Raw genomic sequence first — 17,230 nt, 5'->3', positions numbered from 1 at the left:
GTAGGATAAAATTATTTTTGATCTTTTATCTCAGTGTTTAATTACAGATTAATGTTGGTGACATATTGAAATATGTCAGTCCAATAAAATTGCAAGAACTTATTTTACACATTTGATTACAAATGACGAGCTTCAAAAACTTTAACTTCAGGAAGTATTATTAGACCTGGGTGATTATAAAGTACTGAAACAATATCGGTCTGAGGAACAGGAGTAGCAGGAATATGTCATTGTTCATGAATTTAAATAGTTGCTTTGGGGTGACTGCTTTAATGTGGAAATCTGGTACAAATCAAAGTCTGCCTTGAGTAGAATTCTTTATAAATTGCCTTCTTACTGAAGGCTTATAGTGTAAAATGGAGAAATGTGAGAAGGGAGCCACAATGCGAGGGGTACATTGGTTTTGCCAACTTGTGGAGATTCTTGTGGCACATCAAGATGATTGTGAATGACTGTAAAAAATACATTGCAATGAATAATGTTGAATGGAATTGCAATCTAAACAATTCATTGAAGACTGGAGGATGTGGCAGACACACCTGGAACCACTTCCAGTGGTTTATCGCCTGTCAATCATTGTCACATTTTGCTGTTACAATGCAAATCACGGGAAATGTTTACACTCAGTGAGGTGGGAATAACAGCCTTATTTGAAAAAAAAAGAAAGACTTTCATTTAAGTAATGCCTTTCATATCACTTTGAGACCATCACAGATTTCCTTACAGGCGGTAAAATATTTCTGAACTATGATTATAATTGGATTGTAGGAAAGACAAGAGCCAATGCATACATTTAATCTTCCATAAGAAAAGTGTATTAATGACTGGGTAATCTATTCTAGCAAGGAAGCGCAAGGCATAAGTATACTTGGAAACACTGGGGATAACTCAGCTGCTCTCTCTTAATATAGATCCGGTTAAGGTTTTGCATTGGATACTTTTTAATGCCACTTTGGAGAGCAGGTCGGCCTCATGCTAGAATGTCACATCCAAAAGACATCTCCGGTGATAGTACCGCAGTTGTCTGTCAGCCCAGAATCACTATTCGGATCTGCAAACTGACTCCATTCAGTAGCAGATTCACTGTAGAAATCAACCAGAGCATGTGTGGTGAGGGAAAATCACAGAGCTGCCATTGCATTATCAAGTCCAAAGTAGCCTCTTTTATAACGAGCATCACTTCCTTATGATGCCACTTGGCCCATCGAGTCTGCTCTGCCATTACATCATGGCTGATTTATTACCCCTTTCAACCCCATTCTCCTGCTTTCTCCCTTTAAACTATGATGCCTTTACTAGTTAGGAACTTATCAACCTCTGCTTTAAATGCATACAATGACTTGACATCCACAGCTGTGTGTGGCAATGAATTCCACAGATTCACCACACTCTGGCTAAAGAAATTCCTCTTCATTTCTGTTCTAAAGGGACATTCTTCTATCCTGAAGTTGTGCCATCTGGTCCCAGACTGCCCTGCTATAGGAAACATCCTCTTCATACCCACGCTATCCAGGCCTTTCAATATTCAGTGGGTTTCAATGAGATTCCCACTCAATCTTCTTAACTCCAGTGAATCGAGGAACAGAGCCATCAAACACTCTCCAGGCATTAACTCTTTCATTCTGGGATCATTCTTGTGAAATTGCTCTTGCCCTCTTCATGCCAGCAAATCCTTTCTTAGAAAAGTGGCCCAAAACTGTCCACAATGCATTGCTTTCACATTCTTGAACCTGACTAACTTACATATAAAGCAATAAAATTTAATCCATGGTCACCAGTGACAAATAAGCTAAGTGGTATCCTATTGTGACTTCCTCCCTATATCCCATCGCACTGCCTTCCATGTAACTAAATACCGTATCAGGAAGTGAACACTGTAGAATGTGTGACCGATACAATAATGCCTGCTTTATAGTGGAAATCAGAATAAATTTCTCACCTTCATATTGTAATTGTTTCAAAACTCTGAAGTACTTTGTTGGATCGGTGCAGAATGGCCTGTTGTATTCATTCCAGGAGATTACAGTACTGTGAGTCGACCAAGGACTCCTGTGAAAGATTTGGATTCAGATCGGCAGCGAAGAGTCTCAGATGGAAAGTTGCGAGGAAGATCAAAAAGGAACAATGATCCCTCCCCTCCTCTAGACAGTGACATTGAGGTATTGTCCGCTGAACAATTTTAGCAGAACTTTTGGATTCTTTCCAAAGTGTTACTGTCTTATAAATCAGTTATAATTCTACATTGAACTACAGGTGCTTTCTTGGTATTATGGTAAAACCGCTTCCCAAGTTTAATATCGTGTAACCACAGGAATCAGGGTTGACTGTGACAAAATTAGTGTGTGTCAGAATCATAATTCCAGTGTGTATGAATTATACATTTAGTATACACTTTAGTGGATACCTCCTGCACCTAAGTAGCCACTGATTGTATGTTCATGGTCTTCTGCTGCTGTCGAACATCTGCTTCAAAGTTCAACGCGTTCAGAATCTCTACATTCAAAGATTCTCTTCTGCACACCACTGTTGTAGGGCGTGGTTATTTCAGTTACTGTCGCGTTCCTGTCAGCTTGAACCGGTTTGGCCATTCTCCTCCGACCTCTCTCATTTGCAAGGCGTTTTCACCCACAGAACTGCCACTGTTTCTCACACTATTTTCGGTAAATTACAGAGACTGTTGTGTATGAAAATCCCAGGAGCTCAACAGTTTCTTGAGACAGTCAAACCATCCTGTCTGGCGCCCACAATTATTTCACAGTCAAAGTCACCATTTCTTCCCCATTCTGATGTTCGGTCTGAACAGCAGCTGAACCCCTTGACCATGTCCGCTGCTTTCACGCATTGAGTTGCTGCCACATGATTGGCTGATTAGATACTTGCATTAACGAGCAGGTATAGAGGTGTATCTAATAAAGTGTAATTCCACTCATAATATTGGAGATCTGCAATGTGAAAGAGTTGACATTACAGTTAAGCTATTGCCTCATTAGAGGGTTAAGTGTGTTGATTTTCCCTCCTCTTCACTGGGGAATAATCTCCAGCTTTGTGTTACTTCAGAAATCCACACAGTGTTGCTCCAGCCTAGGTTAAGCTCTGTCTCAACACCATCGGCAAGCAGTGAAGCTAATTTGTAGCCTTGCCAATGTAGGTGGTGATTTTTTTTTAGCTGCTTTGAATCTCTTTTTTTCCTGAGAATGTTTCCTCTGTAGTGTCGTGTCTAGTAAGGCTACTCAATCTAAAACATACAGCAGCATGCCATTGGCTTTCTGCCAAATATTTGCCCACTCAGCGCCATCATTCCTCTCCTCCTCCATAACCCCTGTCAACTTCTCTATACTGGGTCCAATATCTGGGTCCTAGTCCCAGTGGTGTGACAGCAAAAACTGTGCATGTTGGAAATCTCAGTTAAAAGCAGATATTGCTTTAAATACTCAGGAGGTTTGCAGCACCCAGAGAGAGAAACAATATTATTGTTGTGGATTTCCTACAGCATAAATATCAGTGATTTTATGGTATCCCTTTAAAACCTCCAATGACATCCTCTTTTACAGTAACCTGGGATCCCAAGTGAAAAATCATTCTATGTGACATTGTATTACACAGTTCTGTGCAAAAGTCTTAGGCACATATATATAGCGATGGTACCTAAGACTTTGGCATAGCACTTGTCTACATGGAGCACTGTATTTGTCTATGTGGAGCAGAGAGTGAGTGTCTAAATTTGATCGGGAATGGCAAGGGTGGAGTGCCACAGGAGGGGTTTGGGACAGGTAGCAGAGAAGGAGAGCCAGAGGCGGTGGTGAGGGGGGGTGGTTTGCAGGTTTTGACACACCCAGCAGGCATTTGATTTGAAATAATTGGTTTATAGATCATTACAGAATGCCTCTCTGTTGCTTCTCACTCCCTCCTGTCTCCTTCCCCTTTTCCCAACCATGATTCCCCTCTACCTGCCTCCTTCCCACTCTCAGTCCACAATAGAGACCCGTATCAGAATCAGGTTTATCATCACTCACATATGTCATGAAATTAGTTTTCTTTTGTGGCAGCAGTACAGTGCAATACATAAAATTACTACAATACTATGCAACGATCTTAGGCGCATACGTACATATAGCTTGGGTGCCTAAGACGTTTGCTCAGTAATGTATTTTTCACCTTGGCTGTTGAATTGCTTCTTAATACATTCAAGTGAGATACCATTTCTATGGCATGCATTTTAGAGTAACATATTTTCAATGCATTGTTTCTCAATACATTTCTGTGACTTATTCCCTTAATATTTAGTTTGTGTTTTTTTTGAATAGTGCATTTAAAATCCATATAGGTTTTGAGTAAAATAACTTCTCTGAGTTTGCCACTGGATTTTTGTTTCATTATTTGGGAGTTAGGTCTATGTAATATGATGTTAAACAGCAATTTCTAGATTTTGTAGTAAATTATTTTTATTTCAGTTCAATTCAAGTTCAATTGTCATTCAGCCTTGCGTGAATAGCCATGAATACAGTCAAATGAGACAGTGTTTCTCTGGGGCTAAGGTGCAAAACACAGTACAAACAGTCACACTGTACAAAGCTTACATATCACAAACAAGACAGCAAGTACATAAAGATATCAGTAAGATGCAGCCACGCCAAAAAAATAGTCCAGACCTGAGCCACAAATGCCGCAGAAATCTGCAGTCGACCACAATACAGCTTGAACTTCTGCCCGGTGAACATGAGTGAAGTGGGAAAAATCTTAGAATTTATTTCTTAAAGATGAAAATAGCCAAAACCTTCTTTCTTTAGAGCCATCTGTGTGCGTCTTCATTTTGAATTTCACCCAAAGGCATTCAAAAAAATTCTTATTTAATCAGCAACGAGTTTTGAAGTACAGCATAATTTCTTTGATTTAAATTATTATAATATTCTGGTTTATACTCAATTTCTTTTTCATATTGGATAGGAGGTCCTGTTCTGTACTCCCACTCTTTCATTCAGTATCAAGTGCCTGCTTAACTCAGACAGTACATTCAGAAACCCGAGAGTTCATGTATCACTCCAAGTCTTGAGTGGATAATCTTGGATAACATTCCAGGGGAACAATGAAGGAGTACTCCAGTGATGAATGATTTGAATTTTGGTAAAAGCATTAAGTACATTTTTGGAGGGAGTATTCAAAATATCGTGGGGATATTTTTAACACTGGGAAATATTCTAAAGCAGCTAATATTGATACATCCTGTTTTACAGTGAAATCAGAAGAGATATAAGATAGTGATTGAATCAAAGTTATTAATTTTATATTACTGTATGAATTAAAATGTCCCCATAAAGCACATTTTCAAAGAGCAGCAACTCTCTGTAAAATGCATTAAACATTTGTTGTGCAGCAGGGAAAAGTACGGATATGAAATGAGTAATGTGCCAGGCAGGCTGCATCCTGCAAGTTCAGGGAGCGAGACCTGGAATAGGGAGGAGTAGATAGGGGTGGCTGGTATGAGGAGGGAATGGGATGAGGACATGCAAAATCAGAATCAGGTTTAATATCACTGGCGTATGTCATAAAATTAGTTTTGGTTTGAGGCAACAGTACATTGCAATACATAATAATAAAACAGTGAATTACAGTATGCGTGTATGTATATATATAGTAGCAATGAGAAGAGGGCATGTCCTGGGTGATGGGGGTCCTTAATGCTGATGACAGGAAAGGGTGCTTGTTGGGATGGTCATTGTGGGGGGGAGCGAAAGGTCAGAAGGAAGTGTTAGGGATGGTAGAATGGTAATAATCCTTCACTATTTCAGGAAACAGACACAAGCTTGGGAAATGGAGAGGATCATTAAATCTAATGGGATATGAGGGAGAGGCAGATAAGGAAATTGCTTTAAGGGAATCTGTTCAAGTCAAGTTGCCAGCATTAGCTGGTAATTTCTTAGAAGTGTCTTAAAAGTCACATTAAATCTCTCTCCACCGCCACTTGAAAGCTATCCGAGAGGCTCAGATACTGAGGAGGGTATAGTAGTAGTCATAGTCATAGTCATACTTTATTGATCCCGGGGGAAATTGGTTTTCGTTAGGAGAGCCTAAACACAATATCCAGATATGCATTGGATGTCTTTGGATGCCACTATACATATCCAGTTTGGTTCGGGCCTGAGAAAGAAGACGTAATGGTTCCCCAATTTTAGAAATCATTCATTTTGCATAGACATTAGCTTGCATAGCGAACAAAAGGCGAGCTATACTGTTCTGCTTCTGAGATGGAATGTTCAAAATGTCCACGATAGCATCCTTCCTTTAACCACCAGCACCCATAGAGAATTAAATGGTTACTTTTTCTCTCTGATTTTCTTTTTAACGTAATCGTGTTGAGCACAAAATAGCACCTAGTTTAGCCACATCTATGGCTGCATTTCAGACCGATTTTATAAAATGCTTTTTGACCATTTTCAGGATAGAGGATATATTTCCTTCCTACTGCCCATTTAATATATTACAATTCCTCAATATATCTTTGTCATGATTTATTTCCACAGAGCAATACTTTGCAGTAAAATAAATAAGTTTAATACTGTTTTTATTACACAGAAGTCCATGATTCTTACAGGTGTTTGGGGGATTGAATTCCAGGATTCTATCTGCTTATAATTAGGGCTACTGGTTCACAGTTTCCAAATGAGTCCAATTCTATTTTCTTTAAACAAAGCAGTAGGGTTTTCTGGGAATTTTACCAGTGCTTTGGGCCTAATATTCTGAGATTCCAATCATTTTTCTATGAAAACCGAAAAGTAACAGCTTTTGATAATTCAACACGTGATCAGCCTTGATGATTTATAATAACACCTTAAAAATATTTCCTGAAGTATTCGACTATTAATATTGCCATTGAATGGTTATTCCTGTCCTAATTCACTTACCTCTCTTGGGTGGTGGCGAGGACAGGATCACACAGACAGTTGCTACTAGTGCTATTTGTCCTCAAATGCAACCAGCAACTCCAAAGAATTGATTGATATCAATACAGCCTGAAATTCCATTTGTTTTGTTTTATTTATTTGATGTAATTAGAGGTACAGTGCCGAACAGGCCCTTCTGACCCTTTGAGCCGCGTTGCCTGGCAACCTACCTATTTAACACAAGCCTAATCACAGGGCAAGTTACAATGACCAAGTAACCTACTAACCAGTACGTCTTTGGACTTTATAGGCTGACAATATTCAGCCATTTCCAGAGCTAACCTCTTTTTTTCTTGTTGTTCTTTTCTCCACAGCGGGTTTTTGTGTGGGACTTGGATGAAACCATCATTGTTTTCCATTCGTTACTCACAGGGTCATATGCCACCCGATATGGAAAGGTAGGACCTGTACTCAAAGCCCCTCAGAGGATAAAGAATGCTGTGTGTGTATTTATTTACCAATTGAATAGTAGAAGCCCCCTTTTATGTGGTATACAGACGCTCTTAATTAATCCCTTGAGGATTCGGGTAACATTAACTCAATCGACTAAGACAATGTTGTGCTTATGAAGAAACCACTGCAAATTAAGTTTCTGTCAGCTTGTGTAACTTGCTTCGCTGTATGAGGCTGTATCTTTGGAATTTAGAAGGCAACTGTTTTTTCAAGGGATTATAATAATAAAATATCGAGCATCCGTCACCAGATGTGGAGAAAATAGAAAAATCAGGTGCTTGAAGGCTCCCTTTTAAAACAGCATTAACGTTCTAGCATGAGTTCTTGTGTTTTCAGCCAGCTCATTGTAAAGATTTTATGTTCTCAGGGGCCATATGGGAAAATACGTTTGCTCAGCAGAACCCAATCCTGTGGTATGGAAATGTGTGCTTCATGTTGCCCATACATCATGGTGCAGTTCCAAAGCATTAGAGAGAGTCACAGGGAACAAGGAACGTCACAAATGCAGCTTTTCAATACACGCGAGGGGACAAGTGAGAAGAGCTTTTGATCATCCTATTCACCATATCACAAGGAGTAGTTCTAATGAGAATTAATACAATCAACTCTCTCTTGATGAACCCCATGCAAAGCTGGTGCATATGCTTATCACACACCATAACTAATAACTTCCACTAAAACCACTGAGCAGAGGAGGCCATCCCATTTAAACACATGTCCGTGGGCCTAAGGCACTTTGGTTATTCGGAAAAGTTTTCAACACCTGCTTCCATATTCCCTTGTTACCACAGTGACAATATCTCAAACAATTTGGTTATCTATAAGCTTATTTGAAACTTTTTAATTTTGTGAAAATCACTGATAAACACAAAGCATTACTTATATATTGCTCACTACTATCCCTGGAAGTCCAGAGGCAGTAAATATAAAATGTTGGTTAAAGTTCAAGCAAAACAGAAAAGAGAAAATGAGAAAATTCTACTTTGTGTTATGCTTATACATATATATAAGAATCACATAGGTGCATCATAACAAATTAATTAGTTACTGTAATCACACTGTTGCCCCAACAAATAAAATCCTAATAGTAGCAAGACTCAAGATCAATTTTTTACCTTCTCATCCAAAAATAGCCTTTTTGAGATCATAACACCACAACTTCAACAGTGCTGCAGAAGTTCAGTGCTGAATGATGTGTTGAAGTCTCTAGTAATAGGCATGAAAAGAAGACAGTGAAAGTGAAAAAAGCCGAATGACAAAATACAAGGTGTATTAGATTAAAAACCTGCCCAGTGACACTTAACACACACTTGTCTTCCAACTTTTATATCTGTCCAACTGTTTTTTTTTAGAAGCTGTTGTCTCAACTATTTACTCTAGTAGTTCATTCCACACATATATATTTATATATATATTTATATACTACTTACCTTCTGTGTAAAAAAAAAGTTGCCTCTTAAGTTTCTCTTAAATGTTCCCCCCCTCACCTAAGCCTATTGATTCGTTCAAACTAAATAAATGTATTCTTGCAATGAATGTGGTTTTCCACATAATTATGCCCAAGGAGAGAGGGAATTAATTCTGTTTGTGGTGAAATCATAAATTTGATTATCAACTGCCAACTCTTCTAGATTTTTTTAGATCTTTTGTTGGGTACAGTCATTACTAACGAGGCAAATATACTGAGCCCACAGAACTAATGAGCAGCAGTCTGTCAATGATACTGTACATTTTTAAAGTGCTCTTTTGAGGACCTGGCAATGGACACAATGGGCTGTAAGATTTTCTGAGTTATCACCTTTCCTCCCAAGATTTCACTCTTGACAGAGACACCTGGCATTGCATGAACTTGTGAGAATCTTAGCTGAAGCTAACACTGCGAAGATGTCTGGGTTTTGGGAGGAAGTAACTAATCTTCCATTCTGAGATCCATAGCTAATTGCTTTGCCATGTAGCATTTCCAAAAGGTCAACGTTCTCTAAACAAAATGTGATGTCATAGGTTTAGAGTACTTTTGCCCCCATAAATTTCTTAATCAAATACAAAGGGAGGAAGCCCAGCTTTGTGGTGCCTGAAGTACTTACTGTATAACATGCAATATTTAGATATCTCTGTGTCCAACTTAAACAGGACATTAATTTCCTCAGATATTCAAATGAGCAACCTAATACCAAGTCATGTTGGTTAATGCCAACCAAAGCAGGCTTAGAACCTTCGATAAACACAAGAGATTCTGCAGATGCTGGAAATTAAAAGTAATACACACACACACAAACACAAAATGCTGGAGGGACTCGGCAGGTCAAGCAGCATCTATGGAGAAGAATAAACAGTCAACATTTCGGGTCAAGGCCCTTCATCAGAATTTTCCCCTTCCTTTTCAGTCCTGAAGAAGGGTCTTGGCCTGAAATATCAACTGCTTATTCATTTCCACAGATGCTACCTGACCTGCTGAGTTCTTCCAGCATTTTGTGCATGTTGCTTTGGATTTCTAGTGTCTGTAGATGTTCTCATGTTTATTACTACTGCATCTTTAGGTTTAGTTTTACCCCGCTGGTAACCAGTCTCATGATGATCCATACCAAGGTTCAGTTGTCTGCTAATAGGCAGACAATCCAATGCTTTATTAATTCACTTTGATAGGAAGGATTGAAGCATAGGAAAGAATCATTGTTATCCCAAAGTAGTCATCATAAACTAGTGAACCCTGTGGTAGCTTTTTTGCAGTTTTCTGTTTAAAAGCTAGAAAGTTACAAGGTGCTTAAGCCCTGACCACCTTAGTTTGTCCATATGTTGAAAAATAAATGTCCTGCTGTGTCAAGGATCAACTTTCTTTGCCATTTACGTTTACATACATGTACAATGAATTTGCTGTGGTGGCTTGGCATGCACCAAAAAGCAACATTCAACAATTATAATGAATAAAGAATTATAGAGAAAAATAAAGTTGGAGTTTAAAGCATTGAATAAGATGTGTATAAATACATAAATGCCAGCATGTATTTACAATGTAAACAGCATTATAAAAAATGGTTTAAAGTGTTTACAGTGCAGTGTAGTGACCGAGGTAATAAAGGGGGATTGGGAGATAATGATAATAGTTGATCAGATTAACTGCCTGAGGGTCTTTGCTGGTATTCCCACATTTGCTGAGGCCTTGCTTCCAGAACTACTGGATGTAAATCACTTTCCATTAACTCCTGATGTAGCCAATAGCAGTAGGTATGCCCACCTGGCTTGCAAGGAACTCCTGAAAACTGTTGCCAGTTTGTATCACCTGCCAAATGATTTATTCCACCCCCGCCCCAGAACCTACAGAAGCCAGCACCCACTGTTGCAGCTATCCCGGTGCAGTGGGGCTGCAGTAGCTGATGTGCCAGTGAACATGCACTTGGTAACTGGATCTCACAGCAGATACCTGATGCCCACATTGAGAGAGAAAGGAGATGCTGGAAATCCAGAAAAACTCACACAAACTCAGCAGGTCAGGCAGCATCTACAGAGAGGAATAAACAGTCGATGTTTGGGCTGAGGACTTCCAATGAAGTGACTCAGCCTGAATCATCAACTGCTTACTCCCTTTCATACAGACAGACGTATTTTGTCTCTCTACCTTCTGCAGAGTGCCCTAAAACTTTGGCGTTAAAAGTTTATGACCTACACACTCACTTCCAAGGATTCTTTACAATTCACGTTCTCAATATTATTTTTCGGTTTGCACAGTTTTTTTGTGCATTGGTTGTTTGTCGGTCTTGGTTTATATACAGTTTTTCTGAATACTGTTGTATTTCTTTAGTTTCCTGAAATGTCTGCAAGGAAATGAATCTCAAGGTAGTAAATGATAACATATATATATATATATATATATATATATATATATACATACTTTGGTAATAAATCTACTTTGAACATCATTGAGACCAACTTAAACCTGAAGCCTCCAGTATTTTAGTCAGTATGGCTCAAAGAGCTGACAATTGGTTCCATGAAGCAGATTTTGCTGTAATTGATAATCCTCTAACTCTAGCAACATTAGTTTAACCCTGTATTTGATTTAGAATCTTCTAGAGTCACGTGCCTAAATGAGAAGGGTATAATGAATTAGAAATAGGTTGGGGAGGTGGGGTGGGGGGAGGAGTTTAAGCCCCAGTTAAAAAAGAGGAGTTAAAACAAGTTTGAAGTGCTTTGTATGAGGCTTGTGGCAATCCCTGATTTGATCTGAGAATCTGCTTGTTCAAAAGGCATATTGCCATAAAGTTTTTAGACCACTATCTCAAATAGCTCTAGACTCTGGATTCAGAACCAGTCCAGACAAATGAGATCAAAGACTTCTTTACTTTGCCTTGCAGCTATGCCTGACCTGGGAATACTTGATGTTGGTGCTGGTATAAACTCTCAAGTTTGTTTCAATCCCTGACTGTAATAAAAAAAATAAGTTCATGACAGCCTTCTCTATGAAAAATATATCGAGCTCCTTTTTATCATTACAGAAAAACTGAACTCTTGATGCTGGAGTCATTATTTCAATGCAAAAGACCAATATACTACTACTAATGATACTGTAAGGAAAAATAAAACTTTAACAGCAGCCCAGTCATTCCCCTGACAGGAATTTGCTGCAATATGTTGAGGAAAAGGGAAGCAGAGTCAGTAGGCCTATTTCATTGTTTGATGAGCAGTTCTCTATTGGATCTTGTCAAGTAGCTCCTGAACAAGGAAAGGATCTGAAGAATTATACTGTACAGAATTTGGAAAGAGAATAAGTGACTGGTGACATCATGACTGACACCATTCCCCTGGAATAGTTCCGCTGTCGACTGTAAATTAATAACTTTGAAAGAGTGGGGGGTGGTGGTAGGGAAGCCTTTAGTTGGTATTTTGTCCTGAATCAGGAGGCAAGAACAGCAGGAGTCTGGCTTAGGAAGTATTCTGAGAGATCTAAGAGGTTGTGAACGGATATAGGCTGTGACCGCTGTTACATTAGCTCTCTAGGCTGCAGTACTTGGGGGAAGTTGGATTTCCTTCTGAGGGTCACGCTGTTTCAGAACTCAAGATGTTGAGCAACATAGCTTTAACCAAATTCCAGGATAATCCTCAGGAACACTCTTTAAATTTAGTGCTGACTGAGTGTTTAAGTTCAATGGGAATCTAATATTAATCTGTTGTGCTATAAGTAATATCAATTGAATGCTATGGTGCACAGTGCTACTTTAAGAAAGTGTTTCAGACAAGTTCCTGAAGTCTTTAGCCACATTATTTCAGGAAATGGGAAGTAAAAAGTTCATTTAAACTCTGCAGAGAGAATTCACAACACAGAAGTGAACATTTAGGCAACTCATGTTTGACAAGCGATATAAGACAGCATTCAGGATGGTGCTGATGGTTGGCCAGTGGGCCCATAGAGAACTGATAATTAGCTGCAGCCTGAGTGTCAGCATGTTCTGCAGCATGGAGTTACAGTAGGTGCTGACAGTCAGATGCAGGTGCATTCCTGGATTCAGTAATGTTTTGTAGGTGTATCGAGCTGAGTGAGCCAAAACAAATTGTATCTGGCACCTGAGCTTTATGCTCATCACGCCTGGCGATCTAGCATTTGAAAAGGAATCAGAATCAGATTCATTATCACTGACGTATGTTGTGAAATTTGTTGTTTTGTGGCAGCAGTACAGTGCAAGACATTAAAAATTACTGTAAGTTATAATAATGAATAAATAAATTAATAAATAGTGCAAAAGAGGAATAACAAGTTCACGCAGAAGTCTGATGCAAGAGGGGAAGAAGTTATTCCTAAAACATTGAATGTGGGTCTTTAGGCACTTGCTGAACAGTATTTAACCTTCATTAATATGTACTCTGGTAGATTTTTTGCTTACTTCATTTCTTGTTCTTGTATCTTCTTACTTCACTTGTTCTTCTGTAATTAATGGTATTCTAATACGTTTTAAAATGCATTTTTTCATTTGATGTGATTCCTTTATATTGCTTTTAATTATTTGTATCAATTTCGAATGTTGGATTTTGACGGCACAGTGTGCAGAGGGCAGGGCCTCGGTACTTATACATCAAGAGACCTTTCATTTTATTCAGAGATACAGCGTGGGCAGGCCCTTCCAGCCCAGTGAGCTGCACCACCCAGCACCCTGCCTATCTAACCCTAGACTAATCACAGGATGATTTACAGCGACCAATTAACCTACCAACTGGTATGACTTTGGAATGTGGCAGGAAACCAGAGCACCCAGAGGAAACCCATGCATTCATATGGAGGAGGTACAAACTCCTCACAGACAGTGCAGGAATTGAACTATGAACTCCTGCGCCCCAGGTTGTTATAGCACTACCATGATGCGCTTGTGTGTGGCACAATAGTGGTTAATGAAATTGTCAGCAATCACCAATTAGAGTTTGTACCGTCTCCCTACGAACGTGTGGGTTTCCTCCAGGTACTCAGGTTTCCTCCCACATTCCAAAGACATATGTTTAGGGTTAGTTAGTTGTGAGCATACTAAGTCAGCACTGGAAAATTGGCGACACGAGTGGGCTGCCCCCAACACACTACAAACAATGATGTAAAGGAGGAATTCCACTGATTCAATGTCCGTGCGACAGATAAAGTATAAAGTATATTACCATGATGGGGTGGATGGGAGTGAGGGTGGGAAAACAACTAGTTTTGCTGTTGTTGTCTTGTTTTGTTGGTGTTGCTCTGCCCAACATGATGGGCGTGCCATGTTGGTACCAGTATGTGTGGTGACACCTGTAGGCTGCCCAGCACATCCCTGCGTGTGTTGGTTGTTAACGCAAATGAACCACTTTACCGTATGTTTCAATGTAGATGGATACTTTATTGATCCCAAAGGAAATTACAGTTATGGAAGCATTACAAGTGCACAGATATACAAACATACAAATATTAGAAGGGAAATAAGAAAGAATAAAAAAAAATACCTCAAACAGTCTAACAGGAGGGGTCACCACTTCCCCAACTAAAGATTATAGAGCCCAATGACCAAAGGTAAGAATGACCTCATATAGTGCTCTTTGGAGCAGGTCAGTTGTCTTAGTCTGTTACTAAAAAGTCCTCCTCTATTCAGCATGCTGAGGGTGAGAAACATTGTCCAGAATTGCCAGGATTTTTAGTAGGGCCCTTTGTTCTACCACTGCATCCAGTGTGGCCAGATTGACTCCTATAACAGAGCCAGCCTTTCTAACCACTGCAAGAAGATTGTACTGGCGACAATAGACTGATAGAACATGTGAAGGTGAACATGTGAGAAATAAATCTGAATCTGAATCTGTAACCAGGGCTTCTTAACCATCATGTTACTTATATTCCACATATTTGACATTCAGAGTTATTGAGTGTTTTGATGTCCACCATAAGCAGAACGTGCAAATCAAAATCTGAAACAATTCACGCCTATTATATAGATGTGGCACCACATCATCTTGAAACAGATTGTACAGTTTTAGATTGTGAATTGCAGTTTTGGTACTAATATACAACCAAAACAGGACGTTTGCTGATGGCACAGTAAATAAAGACACAAGCAAAAGTAACCACAGCCCTAATACTCTATGAATTTTGTCATAGAGTATTAGTGTAAGTCACTGATTCTGTTCCTCAGTTGTCATTAAATCAAATCAATTTATATCAAGAAGCATAATGAATCATAGCACCATACAAAGACAGGTGTGTAAAAAGGGCCCAAAGGATCATTGGGGACCCGAGTCACCCGAACCACGAACTGATCCAGCTGCTACCATTAGGGAAATGGTACCGCAGCATAAAATCCAGGACCTACAGGCTCCGGGACAGCTTCTTCCACCAGGCCATCAGACTGATTAACTCATGCTGGCACAACTGTATTTCTATGTTATATTGACTGTCCTGTTGTACATACTACTTATTATAAATTACTATAAATTGCACATTGTAGATTTAGTGACATAATGTAAAGATTTTTACTCCTCAGGTATATGAAGGATGTAAGTAATAGAGTCAATTCATTTCAAAATACAAACAGCTCCACCACTGAATATATAAAACCATATTGTTCCATTCAATGTTTCTGTTAATTTTCTCCTGGAGTTACAACAATCAGTTGAGAGAAAATAGCGCCGACTTTTCTTAATGTCTCTTTATCCCTCCTGTTCCTGTCAGTCTCACACGCTTACCACATGCATCCTGCATCTTTTGGATTGCTCTTGGTACGTTGCTGACCGTATCAGAAATGCAAGGGACAAACTGCACATTCCTGCATCTCTGAGCCTAAATAAGTTATTGATAAGGTGATGTTTCTGCATTTATTAGCAGCTTCCAATGAACTTCATGCATTGGACACAAAACCTAGAAATGAGTTTCCTTTTCTTTTTAAATCTTTTTATTGAATAAGTATACAAAAAGGTAAGCCATATAAACATTAATACAATGTTAAAATATAATAAAATTACAGAAGGTATCAATACCAAAAAAAATACTACAAACAATGTAATTTAAACATAAGAAACCAAGATAACATAATAGTATACTAAATTTTATATATATATCAATAGAAAAAAAGAAGAAAAAACCCCAAAAAAAAACCCACCGTGCAACTAACTAAAAGCAAAGCAAAGCAATGGGCTAACTTGAAACCAAACAGAGTTAAACTTAAAATCACGTCCTCAATCCCGACCTCCATTAAAAACAGTGAAAAAAAAACAAGAAGGGTATATATTACATTAAATGAAAATATCGAATAAAAGATCCCCAAATCTGTTCAAATTTAAATGAAGAATCATAAAGGTTACTTCTAATTTTCTCCAGATTCAAACATAATATCGTCTGAGAGAACCAAAAAAAGGTAGTTGGAGCAGTAAGCTCTTTCCAATGTTGTAAAATACATCTTTTCGCCATTAAAGTAAGAAATGCAATCATTCTACGGGCTGAAGGGGAAAGATTACTAGAAATTTTAGGTAGTCCAAAGATAGCAGTAATAGGGTGAGGAGAGATATCTATATTTAATACCTTAGAAATAATATTAAAAATGTCTCTCCAAAAAGTTTCCCAAGTAGGGCAAGACCAAAACATATGAGTTAAAGAGGCTATCTGCCCCGAACATCTATCACAAAAAGGATTAATATGCAAGTAAAAACGCGCTAACTTATCTTTGGACATATGTGCTCTATGAACAACTTTAAATTGAATTAGGGAATGTTTAGCACAAATAGAGGAAGTATTAACTAATTGTAAAATCTGCCCCCAATCATCCACAGAAATGGTAAGCCCCAATTCCTGTCCCCAATCTGCCCTAATCTTATCAAATGGAGCTTTCCTAAGTTTCATAATAATATTATAAATCATAGCCGATGCACCTTTCTGACATGGATTAAGGTTAATTATCGAATCTAAAATATATGTAGGAGGAAGCATTGGAAAGGAAGAAAGTATAGTACTTAGGAAATTTCTAACTTGTAAATATCTAAAAAAATTTATTCTTGATAAGTTATATTTATTAGATAATTGTTCAAAAGACATAAGGGAACCATCTAAAAATAAATCCAAAAACCGTAAAATACCCTTAGTCTTCCAAGTTTGAAAAGCGCGATCCGTAAAAGAGGGAGGAAAAAATATGTTACCTAAAATAGGAATCGCTAACCCGAATTGATTAAGATCAAAAAATTTTCTGAATTGAAACCAAATACGCAAAGCATATTTAACTATCGGGTTAGACACCTGCTTAAGGCGTTTCGAATCAAAAGGGAGAGAGGAACCTAAAATAGAGCCAAGTGTGTAACCCTGAACAGATTGTAGTTCCAATGCTACCCATTTAGGAATAGATAGTATATCCTGGTCA

General features: G+C 38.5%; 1 protein-coding gene across 3 annotated transcripts in view; it reads left to right on the top strand.

Moving 5' to 3' along the window:
* Positions 1–17,230, top strand: part of LOC134360234 (eyes absent homolog 1-like) — a 284,150-nt gene that overhangs the window by 177,843 nt on the left and 89,077 nt on the right. For all 3 annotated transcript variants that reach the window (XM_063074347.1, XM_063074328.1, XM_063074337.1), the window contains exons 9-10: positions 2,017–2,159; positions 7,253–7,336. In XM_063074347.1, the coding sequence (XP_062930417.1) occupies positions 2,017–2,159; positions 7,253–7,336 (227 nt within the window). The remainder of the gene's footprint in view (positions 1–2,016; positions 2,160–7,252; positions 7,337–17,230) is intronic.

Source organism: Mobula hypostoma, chromosome 2 (assembly GCF_963921235.1).
Source record: "Mobula hypostoma chromosome 2, sMobHyp1.1, whole genome shotgun sequence".
Taxonomy (NCBI): domain Eukaryota; kingdom Metazoa; phylum Chordata; class Chondrichthyes; order Myliobatiformes; family Myliobatidae; genus Mobula; species Mobula hypostoma.
This window is presented reverse-complemented; position numbering and strand designations above follow the sequence as displayed.